General features: G+C 44.9%; 1 protein-coding gene across 1 annotated transcript; it reads left to right on the forward strand.

The window, feature by feature from the left end:
* Positions 1 to 1,088: 1,088 nt before the first annotated feature.
* On the forward strand, positions 1,089 to 27,566 carry apoba (apolipoprotein Ba). Its single transcript, XM_085441720.1, has 30 exons — positions 1,089 to 1,198; positions 1,728 to 1,769; positions 2,167 to 2,279; positions 2,365 to 2,468; positions 2,730 to 2,877; positions 3,853 to 3,999; positions 4,285 to 4,409; positions 4,486 to 4,562; positions 5,140 to 5,596; positions 5,870 to 6,020; positions 6,127 to 6,273; positions 6,829 to 7,040; positions 8,119 to 8,326; positions 8,404 to 8,574; positions 8,660 to 8,863; positions 9,171 to 9,335; positions 10,747 to 10,952; positions 11,031 to 11,213; positions 11,331 to 11,461; positions 12,052 to 12,259; positions 12,358 to 12,530; positions 12,612 to 12,787; positions 12,885 to 12,997; positions 13,088 to 13,461; positions 15,378 to 22,913; positions 23,014 to 23,125; positions 23,327 to 23,359; positions 23,474 to 23,660; positions 23,777 to 24,453; positions 26,988 to 27,566. The coding sequence occupies exons 1-30, from the start codon at positions 1,144 to 1,146 to the stop codon at positions 27,436 to 27,438; spliced, it is 13,086 nt and encodes a 4,361-aa protein (XP_085297846.1). The 5' UTR covers positions 1,089 to 1,143; the 3' UTR covers positions 27,439 to 27,566.
* The last annotated feature ends 336 nt before the right edge of the window (positions 27,567 to 27,902 follow it).

Below are 27,902 nucleotides of genomic sequence, written 5' to 3' on the forward strand. Positions count from 1 at the left end.
TTGATTTAAATGCAGGTTTACCAACATCATAGTAGCACAAACAGAGCATGCAGTTTCCTGCTGCTCTGCAGTCGTCGTCTTCTGCTCCCTTTAGAGGTCCTCCATCTCCTCCTATCCCAGCATCCTCCTCTGTCACTCCGGCCCTCTGCACATCCTCCTGTCTATTGTTTAGTTGGCTTAGTTTGTATATCCTTATTATTTCTTTTTGCAAAAACTGGCTTGTATAGTTTATAAGAGCACCTTTTCTCTGTTAATTCTGTCAATATGTATATAGAGCTGCAGAACACACAGCAGGGAGCTGAAATAAATTGATCTTTAACCTGGATTTTGTCAGGTAACTGTGACGGTCAGGCGGGAGCTGTTTGATGAGCTGACATGGTGTGACCAGCTATACTCTGCTGCCCTTTAACGTCTTATCTTTTTAATCCATACGTACTTTAAACTGTCCTCTCATTCACCTCAGATACCCCTTCTGACCTGCCGAGAGTATGAGTGAGTCCAGCATTGTGTAACGTTGAGCTTCCAGAGAGCTCAGCTCACAAGCAAAGATCACAGCAGCGTGATGGCACATTTAAAGCAGGAGCCCAGCTCAGGTCTGACAATAAATTCAAATAATAATAATAATCGTCCAGTGCTGAAACAGTAAAACCTGCAGTTCCTCTCATGTCCAGCAGAGGCAGCAGTGAGTCAGTCTCGTGTTAAACCTCATGTTTACAGCCAGAAACTCCAGTCATGGCGGCCATGTCCATCTTTTATTTACAGTTAAACAGGGGCAGTCAGTGAGTGTGGTTTTTTAAATGGGACACCTGTGTCTGTCACACCTGGGTTTTATCACCAATGGGGGGCGGGGTCACAGCTTGTACATATATTAGAATTAAGATGAATAAAAGAAAAAATAAACGGCGTGCTGATGTCACCACTCTGACCTCTGTGGTTTTACCTGCTGCGTCTCATCATCACTGTAAATTATTGATTGAATTCTTGGGGGGGGGCAGTGCTGATCACAGACTACACTTTAATTCTGAGGGATGAAACGACCAGACAGAGTTGAACTTTGACCTCTGAGCGGGACAGAAGGAGGGTCTTCATAAACGCTGAGCAGAGGTGCTGCTGTGTCAGTGTGGAGGAGGCCTGCAGCCCATCATGGGTCACAGGAAGCTGTGTCTGCTGCTGCTGCTCGGCTGCTGCGCGCGGGCTCGTAAGTACCGACCCGTCCTCGTGCACGCACACGAGGACGCTCTGTTAGTCTCACTCAAGCCGTTTTTCTACATGGATGAAAAAGTTGTTCTCTCACTGATCTCTGGGATCTTTCATTGTTTTCTTTCCTACTTTAAACTCGGTGCTTCCAGCGGTGTAGTCGTGCTCGCGTCCATCTGTCAGTTTGACTCCAGCCGGAGACACGGGTCCCCTTTGGGGCGCGTCAGCTTTTCATGCTGTTCATATTATAAAAGTGTGAATATGAGCCATCAGATCTGAGACAGGAAACACTTGTCTCTCTGATGTGTGCCAAACGCAACAAAATCACTTTTTACACAAACAAATCTAAATTTCAAATGTTTGTATTCGAGTGTATAATGTTTATTTCTAATGGAACGCTTCAGTCGTCGGTGTGATCTTGGCTCTTTTTTAAGGTTTTATTATAATCGCGTCCTTCTGGCCTCTAGAAGCCGCTCTCATTACTCCAATATTAAAATACTGTTAAGTATGTTGATCGTGTTTTCTTCCAGAGGACGGGCAGGACGTGGACCAACAAACTGCAGCCTGTCAGTGTAAGTCATCCTCACTCTTAAACATGCAAACTCATTTTTATTCATTTTTATTAAGGTTGAGCTGAAAATATTACGTATTTAAAGAACTGTGGACTTTCTCCTCGCTGGAGAAGGTCGAGTGTGTGCACTGTGTGCAAACACACACATCGACCTGCTAACAGATCAATGGCGCACTGATAAACGCACGGCCTGTTTTCTGGAGATAGCGGCTCGTGGACTCCTGTCCTGTTTGTGAATGAGAGCTGCTGCTCACTCTCACCTGCGACGGGGTCAAAGGTCAGCTGCTGAGTCATGGTGTGGAAAGCCAATCCTGAGATGCAGCAAGAGGACAACCATCGAAGCCTTTTCACATAAAGGAGCAAAGCCCTGACCATGTGACCCTCTCCTCCCCCCACAGCAGCATCCAGATTCAAGGCCTTCAGGAAGTACGTGTATCGGTACAGCACAGAGAGCCGGAACAGCGTGACCGGCGCCGCCGACCTGAGAGACGGCCATGCGCTCACCTGTCAGGTAAACAGCTGTTTATGCGTCCCGTTTTTCACCTGATGACACGATGTTCCTCTCTGACCGTGGCTCTGCTATCGCCGCTCGTCAGGTGGAGGTCGAGGTCCCCCACCTGTGCAAGTTCATCATGCACACCAGGGGCTGCACCCTCAGGCCGGCCCCCAGCTCGGACGCCTTCCAGGCCGCCATGGAAAGGTGAGTGCAAAAACACAGACTGTATATTAAAATGGCATGCTGCTGCCATGTTGGTTTTTGGAGCAGCGAGCACATTTTCGAGTGAGGCTGGTTTATGACCCCGACAGGCTCCGACACTCTGCTCCCCTCAGAAAACATTCGATGTGTTACGTTTTAAAGATCGAGCCTTTGTGTCCACAGCAGCGGCGTGTTCAGGAGCAGCACCTTCACCGGCTGAACACGCCCCCCTCTGATCAGGTTTCACTGTCTTTGTTCATCCAGGAACCCTCTGAAGTTCACCCTGCAGGGTGTCTCCAACATTCAGCTTTACCCCGACGCCGACGAGGCGATCGGCATCCTCAACATCAAGAGAGGGATCGTTTCTGCTCTCATGGTGCCAGACATGGAGGACCAGCAGGGCGGCCGCACGGTGAGCGTCCTCTGAAACACTCCAAACCATAATCAGTGTTGTCACAGGAAATAGTTTATTTCAGGAAAAACAAAAAGATTTCTTTTATCAGGATTTTTTTTCTGTCAGTAAAGAAATTCAAACTTACCAAGAGTGGAAAACATGAAGGTTTTGAGTTTTAAGCCCACTTCCTGCTTCAACTATGTGTTCGTATCCACAAGATTAGCAAAGGTCACAGCAGGGTAACGCCTCTTCACTGCATTCAGACGTGACGAAGACGACCTGCTGATGTTCGGCCTGAGCTTCAGCATCGGGAAGAAAAGTGATTTCACTGACTGTGGCGAGGTTATTGGTCTGAGTGTTGCTGCGGTTTTCCCACCAACCATCTCTGAGCTTACAGAGGAAATATCGGTGAGCAGCAGGGAGGAAGTCCTTGTTGATGTCACAGGAGAACGAGCAGGAAGCTGACGGGAAGGAAACAGGAACTCAAATAAGCTCGTGAGAAGACCATCTCTGTGCCTTGAAGCAGATGGACTCCAGCAGCAGAAGACCACACTAGGAAACAAAGGCAACGACTGACACAGACTCATGAAACAGGACAACAGCAGATGGGAAACGGTTTCCTGATTTCTGCTGCAAATGCATGAAAGCCTGTATCGGTGCTCAGGCTGTGGTGTGATGGTGTGATGGTGTTGGCCGTTGGGCCCCTGACCACGCTCACTGTGCCCATCCCTGTTGTAATGTTTGCATGCCTCAAACATTAATGATGACACCTTCAGTATTTCTCAGTTCCATTCTTTAATTCTCAGGCTTGCAGCGGCAACACAGTCTGCAGCGCTAACTTGTTCATCTCCCGTTTTCTGTTGTCTCCTTTTTTTTATCTCCTCCTTCGGCCTTACATTCGACCTTTCAAAATAAAAGTTCTGTAAACATCACACCTGTGTGACCTCAGGACCTGTCTACTATCCTTTTTTCTGCTGTTTTCTCCTTTTTCAGAGCACCGTGCACGGTCAGTGCGTCACTCTGGTGAACTCGAGCAGTGATGTTGCCACAGGTGTGACGCTGGTCAGAGATCTGTCCCAGTGTGACCAGTTCTACAGCAGAGAGCTGACCAACAGCCCGCTGGCCCTGCTGCAGAGACTGGTGGGAACTCAGAAGCAGTTTGTTCTTTTCTTTACCCTCAGTTTGATTTCCTGATTACTGCAGAAACAAATGCACGAAGCACTCAGACAGCTCCACACACCTTAACGATGTAACATCACCTGTAATTATTCTACTTAATGTTGTCCTGTCTGTGAGCTCGCTGAGGCTGACCGCAGACCTCGTGACAGTAATGTCACAGTAATACAGCCTCCGTGTCACAATAGTCACGAAAAAGGAGTTTAAATGGTGCAAACATGTTTTCTGAAGTCAGGTTTGTGTTTCCAGCACAGCCCGATATCCAAGCTGATCACAAGCACTCAAAGCTGCAGCTACCAGTTTGATCGGAGGGAAAGGCACATCACCACAGCCTCGTGCACAGAAAACCACAGCTACCTGCCGCTCTCCCACACGTGAGTCACCGCCTGACTGCATGTTTGTGTGCGTGCACAGGGCGCCGTTACGCCTCAGCTTTAATCTGCTCTGCAGGGACAGCATGGTGTCGTCAGAGCTGACGCAGGAGCTGCGCTTCCAGAGCAACAGGAGGACCAGCAACAGAGACTTCAGTGAGTGAGCTTTCCAGTCAGCTGTGGAGTTTCACACCTGGGGATTATTGTGTCCCCAGGTGATTCGTGTCACCTGTTTAAATTGACTTAAGGCTTAAAGTTTGCATTACTGGGGCGTGGCCTCTTTGACTGACAGGTGGATGGTGACACAGGTGGCTATAGCTGTCTGCTAGCTTCACCTGAACTGGACCTCTGGACCGTGTTTGTGCTGTTGGATCCTTTTTTGAGGACTTTTAATGACATTATGTGACCAATAATAAGGCTGCTGGGAGGTCACTGACTAACAGATCATCCAAGAAGTCTGACATTGAGTTTTAGTGAAGTTTGAGGATTTAATTTGGACAACAAAATATTGTCAGTTCTGAATTCTGAAGATTTGAAATGTGGGTGAGGTCATGTGACCACATCCATCCGTACACGTCGGTGCAACAGGCAGCTGCACCCCTACATGGCCAGCAGGAAAATAATTTAAGTCTCTTCATTAAAGTTTTATAAACCACTGCTGACGTCCATTTTTAAATGAGACTCACCTCTTACTGGGAAATGAATAAGTGACATCACATGTGTCTGTGTGCAGGTGTGGAGCGCGACCAGGTGAGGCCCCTTCACTTTGAAGATCCTGAAGATAAATCTCCAGTGCAGACAGGAGACGATGTTCTGACCACCTTACGGGAGCTGGTGACGTTAGCGGGCTCAGACCAGGGTCAAAAAAGGGCGGGCCTTTTCCATAAGCTGGTGTCCGGCCTGCGCGCCCTGAGGAACGAGACCCTGAGCCGGGCGGTCCCTGAGATGCGAGCGGCATCAGGCTGGCTCACCTGGCAGGCCCTGTTCCAGTGCGGGACCTCAGAGTGCACCAGCGCCATCCTGCAGATTATCCGGACCATCGACGGCGTTTCCCTGGAGACAGACGCTCTGGTCTACGCCTTGAGTCTGCGGGCTGACCCTGATGCTGCACGTGTGCGAGACATGCTCAGCATGGCTCAGTATAAACAGAGCAAGCCCATCATGTACGCTCTGGCCAACACAGTGAAGAAGTAAGTAAAGCTATGATGCAGTGCTTCAGGTGACCACTAGAGGGAGACCCATGGTCCCCATGTCTCAGTGTCACACGTGAGGAAGTATCGGTCATGGAGGTGGAACCGTCGTCAGCCATAAACGGCCGACAGGGCGTGCTCGTCACCATACTGGGCAGACAGCGTGGTGTTGCTTAGCACACCCGTGATCATAACAGTTTCCATCTCAGTCATGCCTGCAGCATCACGCATCATCTGACCTGAGCAGCTGACCACACTCTTTTTCATCCACAGGATCCATAAAAACGCGGTAACGCCGGAGGTCACGGATGTGCTCACAGACGTGTCAAAGTTCATGGAGGTGCTCTTAAACGACTGCTCAGTCCCACACTACGACTCTGACCTTCCTCCTGACCCCGCAGAGATGTCCTTCCTTGTCCTGAGGGTACGTGAAGCGTGTCATGTAGTTTTAGATCCATGGACGTATTCTTCTGCTGAAAGCTGTCTCGGGGCTTCAGTCCTCCGCATAAATGTTGATTTCTAATCTGCAGGTCGTTGGGGTCATGGGTCAGGCCATGCAAGCCGTCAGCCCCAGCCTGATCTCGTCCATTTTACGATGTGCAAAGAAAGCAGAAGTCCCACTATCATATCAAAAGGCAGCCATACAGGCCTTTAGACGGATGGACGTCAGTGATGAGGTAAAGTCTCTCTCTTACATGGACACATCTCTCACACAGACTGATCTGGGAATGATTGAAACAGTCCAAAAATGACATGTCAGACTCATCTGCTCATTTTGAATCTGAGAATGTCTGAGAACCATCATCATGAACGTAGCTCATCACTGCATCCACACAGGAAGCTCAGACTGAACCAGAAGCACCTCCACCTCCTCTGAGCTTATTTAAGGTGGACTGGCGCCGAGTAGAAGCTGTGGTAATTCCTCTGGGTTGAGGAGGAGAGGAATCACCACAGCTTCTCAGCTTACAGGTTAAAGCAGCATCTCTGCTAGTATGGCAGGGGGCACATGAGTACAGTCATGACCGCTGAAACATCTGGAGCCACAAACACAAGAACACACCAGTCCAGCTCCTCAGTTCAAACACCTGGACAGCAGGTACCCACAGACATACTCCTGAACATTTCAAACGTGAGGCTGGCATCAAATTCAAAATGAACAGATACTGACTCTGAAAATGTTCAGTATACACGTGATTGTATTCATGTGTCACTCCCCGTGTGGTTGGTTACAGGTCAGAGATGTGTTCGTGGAGGTGTACCGGGACGATCACAGCCCCGTAGAAAAGCGTGTAGCAGCTTTCCTGATTCTGATGAAGAGCCCGGACCGAGCGACCATCAGAGACATCGTCAGCAGTTTGGAGAACACGAGGGACGAGCAGCTCAGGAGCTTCGTGGTGTCTTACCTGAACAACATCAGAAACTCAGACGAACCACAAATACAGCAGTGAGTGAACGACCAGGGATGTCCTGCAGGGGGCGACTCCTCTGAAATCTGATTGTATAGAGGTCTGTGAGAAAATGAGGCGGATGGTCATCTCTGAACTCAGTGAACTCTTTCAGTGGGCTCGGCCTCTAGTTTCAGGTCTGACCCAAGAAAACATGAAGTTCATTTTGGAAACGATTTAGGGCGGGGCTACTTTGTTACTAGCACCTGAGCGTCTGCTGTCTGGGTTTTATGTCAGGTTGGTTCGATTGAAACATCCAGAATGTTCACTCGAGGTTTTTAAACATCAAGACTTCAAAGTGTGTTTGACTCTGAGGGCAAAGACGTGACGTGGATGATGATGGTTACAGGGCAATGATAGAAACCCTGCGGCCTGTTCGACACTGCGGTGGTTACATCCTCCTGTTATAAACAATCTCAGATTGGAAGAGTATTACCTGCACGTTGAACGCATCCTCCTATGTTATTCGTGTTTCCAGCACATTCACACATTTATGTTATTATGTGATGACATTAAATGGACTAAGTACCAACACTACAGACAGAGAAAGTCAGAAACTCGCTGAGCAGCCACATCTTTAGCTGGTTGAAATCAAAGTAAAGTAAAAAATAAACTGAAGTTTTCTGAATAACAGTACTGCAGCAGACTTTAAAAATAAGAAATAAACAGAAGCTGAGGCTGACATGTGTAATGAGCAAAGATGGTATCGGTCCAAATATCAGAGTGCAAAGTGGAGAAAGGACAGGAACCATCCATCCAGGCTTCCCTGCTCTGTACCTCGTTAAAGCCCTCGTTAGGCTTTCACAGCTGAGGGACTTAAGTTAAAGCAGAGAAAGAAGCTTTGTTTGAAAATACAATCATATTGATTGTACATGCACTTCTTCACCTCACCACTAGATGTCTCATGTACAGTCTGTATCTGTGATTACTCTGGGCTGATAGATGCCACCGTAGCAAGAGGAGGGCACCGGCCGGGGATCTGTACACGACTGATCATGACTGAAAAAACAAAAGTGCTGCTGATTCTGCATTATATTAATAAACACTATTAAATATCATTTATTGTCCTTTCCAAAGACTCAGGGAGTACACTGAGTCGGCCCTGAATGGCCAGCCGTCACCCACAGGCGCCATCTTTGATGGCATGTCCCGCAACTACAAGCTGGACTCCTCCTTGGGATCAATCCAGAGCAACATCATCTTTGATGGAAGCGACACCTTACCCAAGGAGATGATGCTGGAGACCACGCTGAAGGTGTTTGACTACAGCTACGACATCTTCGAGGTATTGAATGACATGAATCTGCAGTACAAAAATCAGTTTTCTGTCGAGGTCCAAACATTTAAAATCTCCTTTTTAAGGTCGGCGTTGAAGGAACGGGATTCGAACCAACGATCGATGCTCTTTTTGGGGAGAGAGGTTTGCTCCCTGAATCCATTTCCAGACTGATGTACTTGGCGCAGGACAAAGCCCCAATGCTCAAAGCCATTTTGGACAGAATAGCACCCCAACGAGACAGAAGGAAGAGACAGGTGAGAGGTTCTCCACGTACACGGAGCTACCACATGAGCAAATGCTATGTCACATGCTGAAACACAGACTGTCCTGTGCTCTCAGATCCCAGAAGACTTTCTGAAAGACATGGCGGACAGAATCCAGAAACTTGTGAATGATGTGAGCTCCTCTCCAGCGCCTGAAGCCGCCGCCTACCTCCGACTTTTGGGGAATGAGATTGGATATCTGAAGACCGGCGAGATGAGGAAAATGTTTGAGACTCTGTTCATGTACTACCACGTCTTCATCAGGGTACTACCTGCCCAGGTGGGATATTCTGTCTCCTGACCGTTTGGTGTGTTGATCGTGGCAGGAAGTGGCACACAGCTCCAGTGTGCATCGGTGCCTCGATGCAGCCAGCATGGCGACATTAGAACGAAACAGTTCATAACATCAGGAGAGGATCACAGATGATTTAGTTCATTAGTTTTGTTTCACTTTTTAATTTTATTTGCTGCTTAGGTTTAGGATCTAAAAACTACTCTGGAGCAACTTTTGTGGTGCTTTTAGAGGATCCAGATGTGATAGTGGACTCTCCCATCATGTTTGTTTTCTCCTGTTTTCTTTCCAAAAGGTGTTCTCTGAGCTCATATCCAGGACTGACAATGAAGTCTTTGCCCACTACATCTTCATGGAGAATGCCTTTGCTCTACCCACCGCATCTGGCTTCCCTCTCAAGTTCTCACTAGCTGGTGTGTTTGCACCAGGTGTCAGAGGAGGCCTGACGCCCTCGGCAGCGGTATGTTGCTGCTCTTCATCACATTACAAGTCATGAATCCCAGACAGGCCAAAAAACAAAAAACAAATACAACTTGCAACCTGTAGGATATAGAGCTGCTGCATCGGATGCAAAACACTGGTATAGAAACATTATTCCAAAGGTACTGTATATGGACAACAAGATATAATATATAATACATCTTTAAATACAAGATTTACAATATTTACTTGTTTAATTTTTTTTCTGGATATGTTCCTGATCATAACTTTCTGAATTGTCAGACAGTTTTATTTGCTATTGTCCAAGTTTAATAATGTTCTTTGGTCTGTTCCTTTCATATTTGTAGTTATCGGTGCCTGTTTAGCTCGCTGCTTGGGTTTTAACTCTCCATGTTATTCCCATGCATGAAGGAAGCTCCGGAGTTAAGGTTGTGAAAAAGCTGGAAGAGAAATTACATTTTTCTTCAGGGTCCCCAGGCTTGGTTCCTTTTATGAAGTATAAAGTTAAAACAGTACTATTACGGAAGCTGGGGCCCAAAATAATACCAGAAAATAACTTTCTCATAAAAATATGGTTATTTTCAGTAATGACACTACAGTTTGTTGCCCTAATTTTACATGGGATTTTGCCTTTAGTGCTTTTAAACATTAAATTAGGAACATTTTAATGTGATTAAACAATTACCTATAAACAAGGTCAATGAATGTGGCAATAGGAATAATAATACTTAAATATACAGTTAGTTTAGATAATAATGGATTGCGTGCCCTGGGACAGAGGCGAGGCTGCCATATTGCACCATCGGCCCCTCTGACCATCACCAGTAGGCAACGGGTGAAGTGTCTTGCCCAAGGACACAACAACCGAGAGTGTCCGAGCCGGGGCTCGAACCAGCAACCTTCCGATTACAAGGCGAACTGCCAACTCTTGAGCCACGATCGCTCTAAATAGCAATAATAATAATAATTATTTGATGTAAAAAAAGTTTATAAGAATCATTTTATATATTTTTCCACAGCATTAAATTTGAATTTAACAGTTCAATCAGGTGAAAAAATTGTAATATAAAAGTATTTTACAGTTTTGTACTGTTCTTCTAGAATATCATTACATTTACATAAATAGACTGATTTCACATTTCAAATGTAGATTAACGTAAAATCACTGTAAATGTAATAAAACACAATTTTCTTGTTTTTTTTAATGTATTTGTCTGTTTAGATTGTTAAAATTCATTCACAAATGCATCATAATTTCACAAATATTTGTCCGTTATTTGAAAGATTGAACTGTTAAATTCAAATGTAATGCTATGGAAAAATAAATAAATAAATATATAAAATTATTCTTATAAACTAAAAAGGAAAAAAGAAAGAAAGCAGAAACAAGTCATGAATCCCTGTGTTACAGCTGCTCTGTGTCTCTGCAGACTGAGCTGTCCTTCATGCCTTCGGTTGGACTGGAGTTCATCACCCAGATGGGCGTGCACATTCCAGACTACGTGGACGCCGGGATTCAGACGCACACCAACATGTACCATGAAAGTTCCCTTAATGCTAAAGCTACAGTTAACCGAAGGCAGGTCAAGCTGTCCATCCCTGCTCCTCAGTCGAACACTCAGCTTTTCAGCGTGAGGTCAGTGACCCACAGTCTTTCTCTGTTTGAGTTGTGTTGTTATCACTCACCTCACTCCACGTTCTTTCTAAAATGCAGCACCAAGGTGCTGTCTCTGTCATCTGGTCAAACAACGATGGGGCCATGCAAGGTGGGAGACCGGGCCGACTCAGTCGATTGCCAGCCTCTGCTCAGTGGTCTGAAGCTCTGCACAGCAGTGCGTTACTCCAATCCTACCTCTGTGGATCAGGCACCATGTTCCCCTCTAACCGGAGAAACCAGGTAAGAAGGTTGATCAGCTCATCTGAGTTAATCCTTTGTGATTTGACTTTGACATCTATTGCTGCTTTTTACCACACAGCTAACAAATCCTGGATTAATGACAGTTTGTTCTTTCAGGTTTGCAGTTGAAATCCAGCCAACAGGAACAGTTTCAGAGTACACCGCCACCATCGCAGATGAAACGGTCAGAGAGGGCAAACGAGGGCGCCATAAGGTGGAAACGCTGAAATTAATCCTGAAGGCAGAAGGTAACGCTATTAAATATGATGTCTGGACGTGTTTGTGTGCAAGCTCAGTTCATAAGACTGAGAAGGTTAAACCATCATGCTCTCCCAGCTCTCCCAGCATCATGAACAAATATGAGTCGTTCTCACAAAACAGAGGGTGCTGTGTTTACTTTGGCTCATATCTGTCTTCATCATATTTTATATCTGGGCAGGGACAGCTCAGTAGGAGTGGTCGCCCATGATCGGAAGGTCAGGGGTTCAAATCCACTGAACGGCTACCGTGAGGTACCCTTCTCCCTGTACGCTGCTCGCCGGGCGCTGCATTGGTGGCTGCCCACTGCTTCACACAGTGAATGGGTTAAATGCAGAGAGGATTTCCCTACGGGGATCAATAAAGTACACATTATATAAATCCTTGTTTTCTTTAAACTGTTGTCAGGGATTTTGGAGTGTCTTTGGGGTGTAATGGTCCCTTCAGTGAAAGAATTCATAAAAATGAAGCACATTTTTGCTGACGCGTGTATTCTTTTCCTGTGCGTACTGGATAAAAGTCCACCTGTTGCTCCCTACAGCTAACAGCCGGCTAATTGCTTTAATTCTTATCTTAACAGGCGACGATTCATCGGAGGCCTCGGCAGCTCTGAAATACAATCGCTTAAAAAACACCGTCTCTGCTGAGGTCGTCATTCCTGACTATGACGTGGAAGCAGGAGTCAAACTGGTTTTCACTGAGAGCGGTGCTGAGAGGAAGATGAGGGGCATCACCATCGATATCACCAACAAGAACATCCCACAGCTGACGCTTGTTGGACGTGCCAGGTACAGAGTTCATTAAACAAGTCTTGGGTCCTTTATGAGGTTTCGGTTGTGCTGAGTGGATGGGAAGCCGACAGTACACGTCTTTGTTTTAAATGCAGGCTTAGCATGATGAATGATGGCATGCTGCAACTCCAGATGGTCGTTCCTTCTCTGAAAGCCGATGCATCTCTCACTGCAAACCTAAAGAAGGATGAAGATGTGGTCATGGACCTGGAGACCATCATGCACCTCTCTGAGATATCATACCAGCAAAAAGCTTCCCTAAAATACGGTAACTGTGCCTCCTCTCATCAATACAGGGGACAGCTGCATGGATTCAGTCATTTGAGGGTTTTCTGGATTTTCTCTGCAGATAATGACAAGTTTGAGGTGGAACTGAAATCTGACCTGAATTCAGAGACGCAGAAAATGATCCCTAATGTGGAGGCTCATCGCAGGCAGCTTCAACAGCTCATTGATGAGATCCTGGACCAGAGGGTGGCGAAGACAGACATGAAACTGCGTCACATCATCACAAAAGGAATCGAGGTGTCATAAAACATCGTGTTCAGAGTGTTACGCAGCTTTTACAGGCAGTTTTACAGCTTTACAGTGAGATCTAACAGGTCTTTGTTTCACTTTGAAGGCGGGTAACATATGGCTGGACAAACTGACGGCGCACATCCCCACTCTGGCAAAACTGCGAAGTAAGGGTAGCCTCTCTGATCTCGCTCTGCCAGAAAAACTGTTCCTGCAGTCGTAAGTGTTTAAAAAATCAGCCTCCAGATATGAATAGGCTCCACCTGTTCTGCAGCACTTCAGTGTTCACCTTTCATTTTACCTCAACAGCGACACTTTGTTCCGGTACCAGTTCAACAAGGACAAGATGGCCATCTCACTTCCTCTTCCACTTGGAGGCAAAAAGTCCGAAGAGCTGAACGTACCAAACTCCCTGTCAGTGCCCCTCATAGATTTACCACAGATAGGTCTGTACATCCCACCCAGGGCCTATCAGCTCCCACGGTTCACCATACCACCGTTTCTGGATTTGTCTCTCCCCCTTCTCGGTCTGGCTGCAGCATCCACAAAGATCAGCAGCAACTTCTACAGCTGGGAAGGCTCGATCTCTGGGGGCAACAACACCGCCGATGTCCCCAGCTACACTGCACAGTTCAGGGCCACGGCCCAGTCACCTTTCAGCCTGTTGTCATACAAGCTTGAAGGTAAAAAGTTATTCTTCTGTCAAGTCACTTAAGACTCTATGAAATCTGACAGGATAAGATTGAGGCTGGCTAACAATGAGCTCTGCGCTCATGAAGTATTTAAATCAGCACGTGTGGTAGGCTCATGCACCTGTCAGCCGGCGCGTCATATTACTGTTAAGTTGGTCTTTGTTAAGATCAATTTGAGTCAGACTCTATGTTGGTTTTACGGCAAAGAGAGATCGGACCAGTGGGGTCCTCTGAAAACTTCCATGTACTGTGATATTTCTGCAGATTCATTTCCTGTTACTGGTTCAGCCATGGTCAGGAACAGTACTGATTAGAGATGGCACGATACCACTTTTTTATGTCCGATACCGATACCGATATCATAAATTTGGATATCTGCCGATACCGATATGAATCCGATATAGTGTTTTTTAATCAACAAAACTGTTTTTTAAATATCTTGCTGCATTTTGTATAAGTTCATACTCAAGTTTAAAACAACAACTACACTAAAGCTATTCTGTTATACCTGTATGCAAAAAAAAAAAGTTTCATAGTTCAGCAATACTGATCAATCTAATAAACTTAAACCTACACCATCCTCCCTATTCTGGTATTTTAAAGAGTACTTAGCGTAAATATTAAGCAACCTAACTAATAGGGTTCCAACTCCCAGCAACAACAAAAATAAAATAAATAAAAATAAGGAACCACCCCTCACGCTCCACCTCATGATGCCTAATTGACGTAATCAACCAACAACAATTTGATGCAGTGTGAAAAAAAATGCACAGAAATCAATTATTTTTCAAGAAATATTAAATAGATTCAACATCTTTCTTCAACAAAATTGCAGACTGCACAGATGGTACCTTCCCAAAGGAAAAAGTACTATAGCTTACTAGGGTATATATATTAGACTTAATAGTCACTATATACAGTAATTGACTTCTATTCATTTTACATCAAATTAAAACTTTGGGTGTCAGATAATTATTTATTAAAAGCTAGACATTTTAAATGAGAATAAGAAAGAAAAGTATGTCTTTGTGCCCCCTTTTCCCTGTTCATGCCCTATCGGCCCCCCTGGCTAAACTTTGCTAGATCCGCCCCTGCACAGTTACCAGCTGTCAGCTACATAGAAAAAGATCCTCGAGTAGAAAGTAATATTAAATACATTCTAACAACAGCTTATCAAGCTTAAACGTGCTGCTGTTGTTCAGCCGTTGGTTTCCTCTTTCTGGTGCAAAGTGGGCCAAAAACAAACAAGACAGAGGGACTCGCGACAGAAAAGCCGATCAGCTGATCATTAAGCAGTTTCATGATTGAAGTAGCAGCAAGAAGAGGCAGTCGCTCCATATATCGCTTGTTAAGCTTAACGCAGGAATGCTTTACATTCAGAGATGGACTTACACACTTGCTTTACTTCTCTCGGGGATAACTTTGTCGGAGATTAAATGCCGGGTTGCTAGCGAAGCTCCAAATGCTATCCAGACCACCGACAGGTCCCGCATGCCACAGCCGCTCTATCACGTGATGCATACTGCTCCGACGTGCTAACGTTCTGAGGTGAGTTACGGCGTGTTGCAAGTTTTGTGAGGTGCTTTCGTGATATTTAATGGATCGGATTACATTTTTTATTTTTCTCCGATATCCGATCCAGTAATTTAGGTCAGTATCGGACCGATACCGATACGTAATATCGGATCGGTCCATCTCTAGTACTGATTAGTGCACATTTGGGTTGTGGTCCAAAACAAACTGCAAGTGCAGCAACAGTAAGATCAACACCTCTCAATCAGTGCCTGGAAAGCCCTGATGGTGCAGTGAGAAGAGTCTTCACTTACCAACATTTTGTCTTACAGCAGGTAAAACGTCATGCTTCCATGTTTGCATACTAATATAGTATCATTTGTGTCTGTTTTAAGGCACCGGGATGATGTCGGGAAGAGGTGATGATAATCTCAAGTATCTTCTGAATAGCTCCTTCAGCCATAGCCTCATCGACACAAGCGTCAGCGTCTTAGAAACATTAAGGGTGACGGACAAACTCAAGGCAAGAGCCAATTACAAGATGGAAGCTTCTAGTGCTTTAGGCTTGCAAGCCACCCTCTACTACTCTGCTCATGCGACTTCCTCCCTAAATTCAGACGAAGTCTCAGGAGATGGCACCGTCAACGGACTCCTCAAAATTGGCTCATTCCACACCAACGCTTCCTACCTTCACAGCTACAACCTACGCCCACTAGATCGAGAAGGACGAGGAGAATCCACTCTGAAGTTTGACTCACCAGTCCTACAAGTTCACAACACAGTCCGTGGAGTCTGCAAAAACTCAGAGTTATACATCATGTCCCAAACGAGCGCTCAGAGGGACATGCTCCAGCATGTGGCAGAACTCAGATATAAGGATACGCAGCTGACCCTGAAGTGCAGCGTCTTGGCCAAAGCCATGGGGGAATCACTAAGTAACCAAGTTGAGTTTGGAGTGTCCAGCCAAATGGCCCTTCTCACAATTGAATCCCAGGCATATGACGACAAAAACAGGGTATACTCCCTGATATCAGGATCTCTGGATTCAAATGGGCTTCAGGTAAACTCTGAGGGTTCCCTCACCTTAGAAACAGGGCGTGTCTGGCATAAGGCTTCTGTAACAGCTGGAAAAAATGGTCTGACAGCAAGTGGCACAAACAGCATACAGTGCAGTCCTGTGACAGTGGAGAACATTTTCAACTGTGCGATAGACAACAGTGGAGCATCCCTGTCCTCCTCTACCAAAGCGATGGGTGACGAGAGCAGAGGGGAGCTGAAAATTGAGGGTGAAGTCACAGCTGCTAAAGCCTCTCTTTACGGTGACCTGAAGGGATATGCGTACGACGCAACGACATTAAGCAGCGTGAAAATGATGCTGGACAGAAGAGCTCTGAGTTTTACCGGAAACACAAAGGGAACACTCAGACAGATGAAAACAGAAAACAGCCACAAACTCACCCTCACCCTGTGGACCCTCAGCCTCCGCTCCGAGTCAAACAACTTCATCTGTGACGATATTTACTACAAGCAAGACACCAAGCTCGATGTGAAGCCATTTTTTACGCGATTCAATATGAGAAATGACCTCCGGTTTTATGACGTCGCTTTGAGCCACGAGGGTCACGTAAGGCTCGAGCCTGTTAAGGTGGATCTCCGTGGAAGCATGACTGCAGCTCACAGAGAGCAACACAGCATCAAACATACCTATGAACTCACCTATGACTCACCTGTGGCTGGCACCATGAAATACAGCACATCTGGAAACGTGATGGACGCCCAGCTCACTCACAGCTGTGAACTGGAATTTGCTGGACTGTCTTTAACATCAGACTGTGAGGCGCAGGTAGACTCTGCACCTGTGCGGTTTAACAGCAGCGTTCGCACCATGGCGCTGCCTTTTCGCCTCACTGTGGATGCTGGTTTCAACGCGGCGGGAGAAATTAATCTACATGGGCAGCACACCGGAGACACGTACAGCCAGCTGCTGCTGAAAGCTGAGCCCCTAGCTCTTTCATTTGCACATAAAAGCGGCATATCAACAGCTCATAAGCTTCCAAGTGGGGAATCCTCTGCTGGTGTAAAGAACATATTTGAAGGTTTCCTGACTCCAAGCGATCAATTATTATCTTGGGAAGTAAAGTCTAAACTGAACGACCGTGCTTACAACCAGGCGACCAGTATTTCCAACAATCCAGAGAAAGCTGAATTGGAGTTTTCAGCAATAATGTTAGAAGATTTACAAGAAAATGCAAAATTCAACATGTCTGGTTTTCTGCAGTATGATAAGAACAGTGACTGTCATATCATCGAGATTCCACTCATCGAGAGCTTTCCTGCAGCTTTTCAGCAGCTCAAAAACACACTGGTTCAAACCTTAGAGTCACTGCAGCAGGTCATCCGTGATGTAGATATCGACGGGCTCATCAGCAACTTTAGAGAAAAGCTAGAACGCCTGCCGACACAAGTGAGTAACTTCATGCAAGAGCTAGAGTTGGAGAAAAAAGTAAATCAAGTGAAAGTGAAACTTGATGATTGGATCGGTGCCTCCGCTGTCACGATGAATGACTTGGAGCTTGCTGTGAAGAATCTGAGGAAGAATTTAGAAACCACAGTAACGGACATCATCACCAAAATTCAAAAGCTCGTTTTTTCCGTTGAAGAGTACATCAAGGGTGGACGTCTTGAAGCCCAGATAACAAATGTTCTTTCTGATGTCGGAAATCACACGTGGGCCTTCGATGACCAATATAAAATTAAGCGGTCATTTCTCAGAGTTCTTGATATCATCGAAGACATTATGAAACAGATCGATTTCCAGAAACTCCGGATAACCGGTGCTGTGTTTCTCCAGGAGCTAGACTCCAAATATGAAATCTTGGAGACGATTAAAACCAAACTATCAGAACTGAAACGAGTCATTGAGGATTTTAACATCAAGTCGATTTTTGAGGATCTGAAGGAGTATCTCCTTTCAGTTGACTGGGCTGCGCATGTTGAGCAGTTATCTTATAATATCCCCCCTTCAGAGATAGCAAAAGTCATGGAGTCGGTCCATGATGTTATCGTCAACTGGATTGATGAATATGAAATCCCCAACAAAATCAATGAAGTGTATTTCTACATCAGGGATCTTGTTTTAAAATACGACCTCGATGATATATTCAAACAGCTGATGGATCAGGTGGTGATTCTGGTCGAGCAGTTTAAAATTGAAAAGACTATGCAGTCACTGGTAGAAGCTTTGAAGTCTATCAAATTTGAATATTTTTATGATAAAATAATGCAATTTCTGTCCAGTGTGACAAATCAGCTCAGAGCGATCGACTTTAAGAAGAGCATCGATGACCTTAATGAATATATTTCTTCGACTCTTAAATCAATGAGGACATTTCGGTACGGTGCCTTCGTTGATGACGCTAATAAGAAGATTGCTGAACTAACAAACTACATCAACGAGCAGATTAAAATATATGAGCTGGTGAAAAAAATTGAGGCTGTTAGGGACTTTTTCAGAGAGATCCAAACTTCCATTTTTACGTATTTGGATGAACTAAAAAACACAAAAGTGGCTGATGCTCTAAAAAGACTGAAAAATGTGATCGATACTACATTTTACAACGACATCAAACTGAAGGTGCAGGATATCCTTGAGGATGCAAGGGAGAGAATTGTTGACATGGACATCAGAGGCGAACTGTATTTATTCCTCAAAAGAGTGAGCGATTCCTACAGAAATATTGTTGAATTAATGTCTGCAAACTTTAACCAAGTGATGGATCAGATTGTAAAAACAGCAAAGGACAATGAGTTCATTGACCAGACGAAGCAGGCTGTAGATGAATTTCTGAGCTTACTGAAAAGAGGTAAGATTGAAGTTCCTACTTTTACAGTACCTCTCACTGATCTTGTTATTCGAGGATTTACAGTTGACATGAAGAATCTGCAGGACATTAGCATCCCAGCTCAAATTTCACTCCCTCCGTTCACCATCCTCAACTTGTACACCATCCCTGGCTTCACGATAGATGTCGATGAGATCAAAGCTAGGATCATTGCTCTGATAGATGAAATCAGAGACTTTGAGATCCAAACACCTGACCCAGAGGAAATCTTTGGTGATCTGAAAGTTCTCTACCTGTCTGAACTACCCGATCTCACCTTCACAGGAATAACTCTATCGGAAATAACATTTCCAGCAATCAACATTCCCAAGTTGCAGTGGAGAGGCTTTGATGTCTTACCACTCCCAGTTCCAGAGATAACTTATCCCAGGATTCCCAGTGACATTTGTGTCCCACGTTTTGGAAAACTCCATGGAGAATTTAGGGTGTACTCGGAAGACCTGACTCTCATTACAACAGGAAAAATTGAAAACTCAACATCCACACCAAAAAACCCACAGTTCACAGCCATCGTTGCGTCTCATGCCAAGTCGCGCTTCAAGGCGCTGGAGTACACGTTTGAAGTCACGGCTCAGCTGGAGGCTCCCAGAATGAAGAAGCTGCAGTTCACAGAAACACTGAAGGCTGCACACATGGCCTTTGCCATTGACCACGAAGGATCCCTGATACTCACCGGCACCGCTGCTGAGGCTTCTGCCAAGACTGTCGCCAGAGCTGCAACCCAAATGTACACAGCAGAGTTGGTCAGTAAAATGGACCTTACTTTAAAGAGTGGAGTCCATGCAGCCGTAGCCACAGCCTATAACCACAGCTTGAATATCCCGTCACATGAAATTTCAAGTCAGGCATCAGTGAGACAGAATATAGCAGCCTCTGCAGAATCTGGCAGAGTCACTGTGACTGGAGAGACTACAGGAAATGGAAAGTGGTCGGTTTATGACTACGCTGATGAAGGTACTCACAAAAGCAACATGGAGTTTGATGTAAATTTCAGCACTGCAAAGTTAACATTTGTTGGAGAAACTGACTGTGAGGCCTTAAAAGCCAAGCACACGCTAAGAGCTGAATCAGTGCTCTTAAATCGGATTAGTATTGATGCAAAATGTGAAACTGAAACTCCATCTGTGAAGAAGAGTGTTTTGGTTTTGGATGGAGTGGCTGATATCGGGGACCTGAAGGTTGCGCTCGCAGCCTATCACGATGTTGAATTCAATGGAAAACTGACTGGATCCATGTCCAACTCGCTGGAGTTCACAATCCATCCATTTGAGGTGGCCTTCGATGTTAAGAATAAAGTAAACTCGAAGGTTTTCTTTCCCCTGAGACTGACTGGAAAGGTAGCTCTGCAGCATGACTGTGGTGTTGCATTAAACTCTGTGAAACAGCACGCGTCCTGCTTTGCTTTGGCAAGGTTCAATCAGTACAAGTACAGTCACAACATCACCGCAGAAAACAATGATATGGACATCTTCTTCCACTCTTCCGCAAACGGAGAGGCTAACCTGGAATTTTTGACGATTCCGCTCTCTATCCCAGAGATGAGCATACCTTATTTCCATATTAAAACCCCTGAAGTCAGAGAATTTCTGCTGTGGGAAAATGCTGGATTCCAAACTTTGCTCACCACACCTCAGCAATCATTTGACATGAACTTGAAGCTTCACTATTACAAGAACCCTGACACCCACAGCTTTGAACTGTACCTTAAACCGATCTACGGTGCAATCAGCGACAAAGCCACCGTCCTCCAGGCTCAGTTTGAAGAGTTTTGGGACAAAGTGGTTGCATTTTTAAAAGATTCATACAACCAAGCAAGGCCACAGTACATCAAACACAGAACTGACACATCTAGCCTGCCACCTAGCATCTTCAGAGTCCCCGGATATAAAATACCAATCCTGGATATACAGGTTTCACCTTTCAGTGCCGAGATGCCGGCCTTTAGCTATTTCATTCCCAAAGAGGTCAGGACCCCAAGCTTTAAAGTCCCAGCTCTGGGGTTCTCTGTGCCGTCCTATACTCTTGTGCTGCCATTATTAACGTTTGCTGTCATTCATGTTCCAGAAACGTTAAGTGAAGTAACCTTGCCTACTTTTAGACTGCCACCCATGCAGAACAACATAGCGATCCCAGCTATGGGTAACATGACATTTGATTTCTCCTTCAAATCCGCTGTGATTTCGTTCATTGCCAGCGCAGGCCTTTACAATCAGTCTGACATTGTTGCTCGTTTTGGCACCTCTTCAACGTCAGCGTTTGACATTTTGAACATAAAAATCGACGGCACCGCCAGCTTGACGAGGACGAGAGGAATAAAAGTGGCCTCAGCTGTTTCCCTGGAGCACGACAACATCAATGCAAACCACGAATGTGCTGTCAACCTCAACAAAAGGGGCATGGAAGCTTCTTTAACCAACACTGCAAAGGTCAAGCTACCCTTCCTCAACCTGGAGCTGAATCAAGAGCTCATCGGAAACACCAAAACAAAGCCAAATCTCACATCCAAGAAAAAGTTAAAGTACATTTTTAGCATTCCTCTGATTGAGGCTGCAGGAAACTGTGACATGAATTGGGAACTGGAAGCGCTTCCTTCTTATGTGTCTCTGGAGACCTGCACCCAGGGGAAGACAGACATTATGATGGTGAACGGCTGTATCTTTTCTGGAGATCTGGAGAATAAAGCCAGTTTCTACTTCACTGCCAACAGCCTGCGTTCAACTGTCAAGACTGTCTTAAACTCAAACCTCGACAAACAGGAGAAACAAAAACGAAACTCCAACAACATCTTCCTGTTTGACTTGAATAAGGAGTTAGCTCTGGCAGTTTCCTTGCAGCGAATTTTTGCAACGGCTGAATGCACGAGCACCAACAATGTCGATTTGGCCTTTTTCACAACAAATGGAAAACATGTCACTAAAGGAGAACTGGACTTTATTCCTTTAACGACCTTCAAGACCAAACTGAATATCGAAGCGAGCCAGCCGAGCAGTTTGGGTGATGCTCGACTCATTCAGAGCATTAACCTGGCCGTCAGCTCAGAGAAGCAGTCTCTCACCTGGAGAGTTAAGGAACAGCTTGCGTCTTTCGTCCATGCTCATCTTTTACTGCTGTCCAATGATGAATCAGCAGTGCACTTGAATTTGGCTGGATCAGTAGAAGGTCCCCTCGCTTTTTTGAAGACAGTTAAGATTCCTATTTATCAGAATACCCTCTGGGATGTGCTCAGGTTTGATCAGGTCACCAGTATGAATAAATTACAATTCCTCAATGTCTCCACTAGTATTGTGTACACAAAGAGCATGGATGGCCATGAATATGCAATACCGTTTACCCTTTTGGAAAATGGTGTCAGTTTTAGCGTCCCTCAGATCAGCATTGCAGTGCCTTCATGGCTCAAAGGAATTCCAAGCTCCATAAGGAACATAGACGAGTGTCTGGAAAACCCAGACGTCCCGGATCATCTCACACTTCCCCCTGTGATCTCACTTCCTGCCTTTAATGTACCATTCACGACACTGCATGTGGAGCCCTTCACACTCGATCCTAAGAACCTCAGCGTCCCGAGGGTGATCAGCACCGAGGCCTTTGAAATCATGCTGCCTGGCCTGCCAGTACTGTCAGTGCCTGGTTATGACATTAACACAGAGTACCTGCAGGGAAAAACATCATTCCTTTCATTTAAGATACCACAATATGAAATCACAGTCTTACCTTTTACTCTACCAAAATCAGTGACCATCGGGGGGCAAACCATCAGCCTAAATTACATCACACGCCAGATTTCCAACTTTGACCTTCCAGCCATCACCATTCCAGAGCAAAGAATCGAAATCCCTGCAACGACCCTCCATCTGCCTTCAAGTGTGTTTATCCCATCTTTTGGTGCTCTCAGCGTCTCTGTGAAGGTTTCATCTCCCATTTATAGTGTGTCGACAACTGCCAGTGTCGAGAAAAAGGACTCTGACCTATTAACTTCACTGAAATCCAGATGTGTTTCTACCATGAACTTCTTGGAATACGACCTCTCTGGTAAGACTAAAACATACGCCACTTTACCTGATACCACACATTTGTAAGCATTGCTGCATGTAAGGCAATATAAAACCTAATCTTGCCCATGTTTCCCCAGCTGATGCAACCATCGTATATGATAATGGGGCAATGAGTCTAACTGGGAAGGGAAAATTGATTCACACTGATGGAAATGTCAACTGGCAACATGTTTTGGCACAAAATGTCCGGTAAGTTAAACAAACGCTGCATTCTAGAGTCGACTGGAAACACTGGTTTAACTTTAAATAAGTTTCCCCATTTCTGTACACTGGTAAACATTTCATGCACACCACTAAAGTGCATCAGAAGCTGTGATGAACTGTCTCAGATCCCATCCGATAAACATTCAAAGTCTGGAATTAAACCCTCAATCGCTCGTTTTCTTTCAGAATGAAGCGCCGAGTCTCAGCAGCTGAGTCACTGTGAGTTTATTTCATGCAGATGCTGATGTTTCACATCTCTCCATAGTTCTCTGTCAGGTGTTTATCACATATGATCTGGAGCATATCTGTACTAACGGTGTGTCTGTTTTAAAGGGAGCCTCGTCACACACTTAGCGTTGACATCAGCAGTCGAACGTTCACAGATGTGAGCTTCCGCTTTGCTTCCCGCAAAGATGGCATCACTGCATCCGTGTCTTCGCCATCATCTGGTTTCCTTGGAGTGCATTTACAGAGGAGGTCTCCATCACAGTTGTATGGGAAGCTGTTCAGTCGATACCTGGTATTACATCTTAGACTCTTTTATTTCATATTATTGTTACTGTGAGTGCAGCTTTCCAGACTGTTTGATGCTCTGTTTAAAGTCATACTCTTCTCAACGTCTTCCCTCACTCTCAGTCGTCTCCAGAGAGGGATACCGATGTCTTCGCTGCAAAAGTCTCACTGAGAAACTCGCAAAAATTCTTTGTGCAGACTTCGTGGAATCGGGACTTCCTTTGGGATGTGATGGAAGGCACCAAGCACAGAGTTCCTGCAATGACAGACGCTGTGTTCAAGTGCATTAACAAGTATCACACCTCCCACTTTGGCTTTGACATCAACCGTGGCAGCAAGAAGCTGAAAAACACACTTTCTTATGCCATAGAGCGAGCCTACGATCAGGTTCCTGTGTCTTGTACCACACCGCAGGATTGGATCCAAAACTTTGCTGATGGAGCGCGAGATAACTACCGGAAGGCCTCTGACGTCTTGATGTCCATGACTGTGCAGGATGCTATAGACAGGCTGTTTGAGACGGTGAAGCGTGTCATGAAACAGTGTGAAAACAACATGAATGTGCTGCTAGATGCAGCCTTGCAGTTTTTGAATGACACACGGTTCATGGTGCCGGGATCGGAGAGGAAGCTCTCTCTTATGGAAGCGGTCCAGGAAGCCCGTAGTGCCATTCAAAGAATCAACGGCCTCGTGGAGAACATCTCTACAGACATCAGGAAAATCAGGTTCACCGTACCTGGAAGTGATGCTTTTGTTAGCGGAGATGAGATCATGGATAAGGTGGGGAATATTCTGGACCAGCTGAGAGAGGGTGTGATCAGTGGCGTGTCTAGAAAATTTTTGTTGGGGGGGCCAGGTAGGGGCACAGATTTGGAGAAGGGTGGCAGATTTAATTGGCAGATAATGTTTAAAAAAAAAATTCTACCAACCCTTAACCATAATTCAATAATCCTATAAACCTAATAACCAAATGCACTTTTAACTCTTATTAGAATGAGATTTTAACCACTACGGTGCAAAGTTTTTAGATACTGCGTTGATAAAGTACAAGAGATACAATCAGTGCTTTGTCAGTGTTTACTCAACATTCAAGGACAGCAATATTTGCATAGTATTTTTACTGACATAAAGTGCACATATGTTTTGGGCAAAAACATTTTTGAAAATTAAAATACGAACATTTGTAACAAACAATTGACAAATTAGCCGATGCCAATGCAAAACTTTATCTGCCTGTTAAAAAAAGAAGATAATCTTCTCACAAACTGGTGTTTGATTTTGAAACAGGAAAAAAGTGGGGAAACAACTGAAAAGACTAACATTTGAATAAAACCTGAAAGCAAGTAAATACTTTCTATGCTGCCTTATGGTAAACTTTGGTAATATTGATAAAGAACAACACTGGCTGATGATAAAATACAGTCAGCTGGCATGGTGACACTGCCAGTATTAACCTGCAGGGCTGGACTGGGACAAAAAAATTGGGCATTTTTACTACAGACCGGCCCACCAGGTATTAAAGCCATAAAGCCTTTGAATGAAAACAAATGCTGTTGTGACAGTGATGTACAGTCTTGTTGGTATATGTATGATTTCTATACATTTTACGTCAGATAAAAACTTTGGTTGTAAGATTTAGATAATTATTTAATAAAAACTAGGTATTTTAAATGAGAATAAGAAAGAAAAGTATTTCTTTGTGCCCACCTTTCCCTGTTAATGCCCTACCTGGCCCCCTGGCAAAACTTTGCTAGACCCGCCCCTGCACAGTTACCAGCTGTCAGCTACATAAAAAAGGATCCTGGTGTTATTTATCTCTCAGAAACAGTTCATAACTTCAACTCATTCATGTCACCTAAAAGGTAAACCTGTTTCTCCATCACAGCTCTGATGATTCAGTAAGGACATCTCCTGGTTTCATCTTCATGTTTCCCTCTCACCACATATCTAAACAGACATCATGACCAGCAGCTTTACAGCTGTGGCTCCAGCAAACATCAGCTGATACTAGAAATTAATATTAAATACATTCTAACAACAGCTGATCAAGCTTAAACGTGCTGCTGTTGTTTAGCGCAATATCCGCTGGTTTCCTCTTTCTGGCGCAAAGTGGGCGATAAACAAACAAGAGAGAAAAGCCGATCAGCTGATCATTGATCAGTTTCATGATTGAAGTAGCAACAGGAGAGGGAGGGGAGAGAATGAGAGAAGAAGAGGCAGCTGTGCAGCATAAGGACAGAATAAATCCAGCTTTGTGTCTTTTTTCCATTCTAGCTAAAGTCCGGGACAAACTGCGTCTCTTCTCAGCTCAATATGAAACGCGTAATATTTTCTCTGAATGAGGGACCATTCCATTTTTTAAGGAGCCGTTGGCAACTCTACTAACCTTATGAATAAAATAAAGTTCACTATCAGTAACATCATAGCACCCACCCAGCTGTATAAAAACTCCGTCAAACTGGCTAGAACGCAGTATGAGTTATTGCAACTGACAGTAAAAAGTCAGCAACATGAAAATAAACTCCACCTAAACTTGGTTTATATCTGACCCAGATAGACTGCAGGTCATAACTTCTTACCTGAAGTTCAGTTCACCTGACACTCGGACTGGTGGCTGCTTCGGGGCTCTCCTCCTGCCTCCCCTTCCCTCATCCACCTGTTGCCTCTGTGGAAGCCCCGTCATAGCCACCACCAAACAACGGAGTTATTTCTACACATCGACCTGCATCTGGCCAATCCACCACCTCTCATTGTTCATGCCATTACAAAAAAAATAAAAAATAAGTCACTGGGGATATGCCCGGTATGCCCGATGGCCAGTCCAGCTATGTTAACCTGCAACCAAATCTGCAGCTCCATACAGCAATGTTACGACTTAGATTATATCTTATAACTCATAACTCTTATGTTAGCTGCCCTCAGTAGCATACTGTCTGAAATATTCCACAGCTGCAATAATTCTTTAAGTGTTATTTTTTTCCTTGGTATTCTAATTTCACCGAAGTTTACTAAACTCAACAAACTTGATATTACTTACCGGGACATTTATTCTGTCCTCATTTTCTTTCACCGAAAAATTGTTTCCTGCAGTGCCGTCTTTCGCGCTTGGCTCTCCTACCTTTGCTAACGTGATGCGCATAGCGCAGAAGCGATGCTGCATTCACTTACACTCGGATATCTGAGCGTCACCGTGAAAACATAATCGGACATTTGATATTTGATTGAATTTTATTGTTTTGCCTTTGGGGTGGCACCTGGGGTGGCCAGTCTGGTTTGGGGGGTGGCCTGTGCCCCCCCAGGCCACCCCGCTGGACACGCCATTGGGTGTGATCAGCGTGATCAACGTGCTCCACCTGACAGCTGCTGGATGTTTACGCGTCGTTGCTGAAAAAGCTGAGAGTTTCCTCGCCTACCTGCAAGATCAAAACTCTGAAATTTCCTCTAAAGTTAATGCCATTTATGCAGATGTTCTGCAGTTTTCAGAACAGCACGGCGAGGAGGCGCAGAGGTGCACGACTGAGTACAGAGACCTCATCAAACTCAAGACCCAGAAAGCCTTAAATGCTCTGAGCATGGAGCGAGTAAATGATGGGACCAGCAGGATCATCAGTATTTTGCAGGTGCGCTTCTATGAGGGACTTGAAGCCAGTGTGGCTCTAATGACCAGGGTCTCCCAGAGCACAGCACCCTACGTTAGAGTCAGCGATGAGAAGATGGACATTGAGATACCTTTACCCTTCCTCTGGAGGTCTTTCAGCGAATGGCCGACGCCGCTTAGGCAGTGAATCACAACTTTGAAGATAAAGTGGTTTCATAATGGATGAAAAAATTGGAAAAACCCCTTTTTTGACAATAAAAACTGTTTTAAAGTGATATTCATGAATGATAAAAATAAATTACGTTTCTTCTGTGAGATTCACTGAATGTGGTTCAGCCTGCACGTTGCTGTTTGTTGGTGTTCAGCTAAACAGATGCTGAACTCCAGTTTGTGTTTGTCTCATTGTGTCCTCCTGAAGCTCCTGGACTCATTTACACAAATAACATCAGAAATCTATAAGAATAAGAAGCATCAAAGCTTTCTGTGGTTCTTAGTCGTTTCCTCCTTTGTTGTTTGGCTTCTTCCTGTTAAACTTTGAAGATCAGTTTTCTCATGTTGGTTTACTTCCTGTTCTTAGGTTGTCTGCTCTGGCCTCCTTTGTTCCATCTGTGTCTCATCCCCAGTCAGCCTCCGAGTCCAAAAAGCTGTAAA

The sequence above is a fragment of the Copadichromis virginalis genome, linkage group LG19 (assembly GCF_057382275.1).
Source record: "Copadichromis virginalis isolate Kocher_CV1m ecotype Utaka linkage group LG19, C_Virginalis_male_GT1.1, whole genome shotgun sequence".
Taxonomy (NCBI): domain Eukaryota; kingdom Metazoa; phylum Chordata; class Actinopteri; order Cichliformes; family Cichlidae; genus Copadichromis; species Copadichromis virginalis.

Excerpts from the sequence above, each read along its gene's own strand:
- apoba (XM_085441720.1), top strand. The coding sequence starts at position 1,144 with ATGGGTCACAGGAAGCTGTGTCTGCTGCTGCTGCTCGGCTGCTGCGCG. Across the intron at positions 4,000-4,284 it reads TGGCCCTGCTGCAGAGACTG|CACAGCCCGATATCCAAGCT; the intron begins GTGGGAACTCAG and ends TTGTGTTTCCAG. Across the intron at positions 8,864-9,170 it reads TCAGGGTACTACCTGCCCAG|GTGTTCTCTGAGCTCATATC; the intron begins GTGGGATATTCT and ends TCTTTCCAAAAG.